This window comes from Pteropus vampyrus, unplaced genomic scaffold (genome assembly GCF_000151845.1).
Source record: "Pteropus vampyrus isolate Shadow unplaced genomic scaffold, Pvam_2.0 Scaffold124, whole genome shotgun sequence".
Lineage (NCBI taxonomy): Eukaryota > Metazoa > Chordata > Mammalia > Chiroptera > Pteropodidae > Pteropus > Pteropus vampyrus.
In genome coordinates this window covers 1231636-1233908 of record NW_011888905.1, presented here as the reverse complement: position 1 = coordinate 1233908, position 2273 = coordinate 1231636, and the positions used below count along the sequence as shown (strand labels likewise).

The 2273-nt window shown below is 66.4% G+C and overlaps 1 protein-coding gene across 1 annotated transcript in view; it reads right to left on the bottom strand.

The window, feature by feature from the left end:
• Positions 1-2273, bottom strand: part of MEF2D (myocyte enhancer factor 2D) — a 26721-nt gene that overhangs the window by 4834 nt on the left and 19614 nt on the right. The window contains exons 7-8 of the mRNA XM_011366502.2: positions 1396-1415; positions 845-1034 (exon numbers count right to left, since the gene is read on the bottom strand). Coding sequence (XP_011364804.1) covers positions 845-1034; positions 1396-1415 — 210 coding nt within the window. The remainder of the gene's footprint in view (positions 1-844; positions 1035-1395; positions 1416-2273) is intronic.

Here is a 2273-nt window from a genome sequence, read left to right as displayed (position 1 = left end):
CCTGACACAAGCCGTTCCCAGGTGGGAAGCCTGGGGAGTGGCAGAGGTCTCCTTGGTGGCAACGGACCAGGCGGCCCGGCCTCGTACGGGCTCTGAAACAAGGTGACCAGGCATTTCCCCTTGGGCAGTCCCTCCTGACACGGCAGCTGGGAGCACAGGTGAGGGCGGCTGGCAGTGTCACAGACTGTTCCCAGGAGGGCGTGAGTGGGTGACACAGGCCAGGATGGCCGGGGACTGGGTGTCCTTTCTGAATTCTACCTGGACACTGCTCCCGGGTCTCAAGTGACGCCACCTTCAGCCCCGTCTCCTGACCTTCCTCGGTCTCGCCCCTCCTCCCCCTCATCACCGTGCCACCCAGACCCACACCCCGGAAACCCCCGGCACTGCCAGGAACCTGGGCAAGGCCCCCTCTGCCTGCTCAGCCCCCGTCCCCTTTCCCCCACAGGAAGCCTCGCTCAGTGGACCGTGTCCCCTCTCCCCTCCCCAGCCCCGGTGGCCTGAGCCGTGGCTTAGCCCACCTCTGGCCTGGCTGGTCCTGACAGGGGGCTCCCTAAGATGCGGACCCCCTTCTCCATTAAGTCCAGTATTAAAAATAAGGGATACTCCGTTAAATCTGAATTTCAGACAAAATAATCAATACTCTTCAGGCACAGGTATGTCTTACGCTAAAAAATCATTCGCTGTTTCTCCTGAAGTTCAAATTTAACTGGGCGTTCCACGTTCCTATTGGCTAAACGTGGCAACCTGGATTAAGTGGGGGCTCCCCCAATCGATGGCCTTCCTCAGACTAGGGTGTCCCCCTCTCGGGCCCCTCCCCTGCGCCGAGGCCCCCGAACGCTCTCACCTGTGTTGTAGGCAGTGGGCATGGAGGAGAAGGGGAGCCCCTGGCTGAGTAAGCTCGGCGTTGCCACGGAGACCACTGGCGTGGTGAGTGAGTGCGTGGACTGGGAGACCCCGAGGCGCTGGGCGTTGTTCTGTGGGAGAAAACTGGCGGTCAGGGGGACGGGGGCGCTGCTCGGTCCTGGCCTCCCACTCTAAGGCCTGGCGGGGGCCCTGAGTCCCGAGGCCCAGTGGGGTGTTCGGCACGGAGGTCCCGAGACACACGAGCATGTGCTGGTGCGGTCACACGGACACCGAGACCCACGGAAACAGGTCACGCACGCCCGGTCACACCTGCAGACACGCGGAGAGGTGGGCACGTGCACCGGCCCCGCGGCCCCTGCTCTGAGCAGAAGGGACAGGCCGCGTCCGCCCGGCCCTCCTCGGCCGGCACACTGCGGGGCACGCCGCGGCGCCTGCCCGCTGGAGGCGAGCTGGCATCTGCGAGGGGACGCGTGTGCCTGCGTGTCTGCACACACGTGTGTGGGCTGCCAGCTCCATCTGCCGCTGACTCACTTGTTTATTCCAGCTCCACGCTGGGGCCGAGACAGCCGCCGTGCCGGCCGCCAAAGCCTGCCTGCCTTTTCCAGCCTCTCTGGCCTCCCGTCAGGAGGTGGGGGGAGGCGCCCCTGCCCGCTCCCGGCTGGGCTTTGTGAGCAAGAGGGGGTGGTGGGCCGTGGGCGCCTGCGTGCCGTGCCGGGGCTGGCCAAGAGCGCGTCCCCGTGCAGGGACGTCGCGGTCCGCCCTGGAGACGGCTCTTCCCGTCCGGCCGGTTCGCTCCCACGGGGCCTGCCCTGGGTCCCTGGGTCCCTGGGTCGGTGGGACCCGGAGAACAGGTGCAGGCCAGCCTCGGGCCCAGGCGCCTAATCCAAGCTCCCTGGGGCCCGCCCCACACAGGGCCTGGAGCTGGCCTACCCCCTCGCACACGTGCGGGGGGCGGTGTGTCTGTACGAACGCGACGTCACAGAGACACCCGTGTACACACGTGCACACACACATGCACGTCCGACCCCTCAGCCTCGCCCATCCACCTCGGTATCTGAGCACAGCTCCTGGCAAACAACCAAATGAACAGCACATGCGATGCACGCGGGCGAAGTGACAAGGACACACACAAACTCCGCGGGGGCCGCGGGGCCGCGGGCCGCCCCAAACGCAAAGCCACAGCAAACGTCTCACCACCTCACTTACCAGGTCTAAATGGTCCTCAGTCTGAGAGCAGAAATAAAACCGAGGGACGGTTCAGGGTCCGGCCTCCGGCCCCGCACCCCTGCCCCCGGCCACCCCACACGCCTCCGCAGCCTGAAGCACAGCGCTGCTCCCCGCGCCCCGGGGGGACTTCGGGCCCGGCTCCCACCCTCCCGGCCAGAGCCTCCTCTCCCATCTCCCGTCCC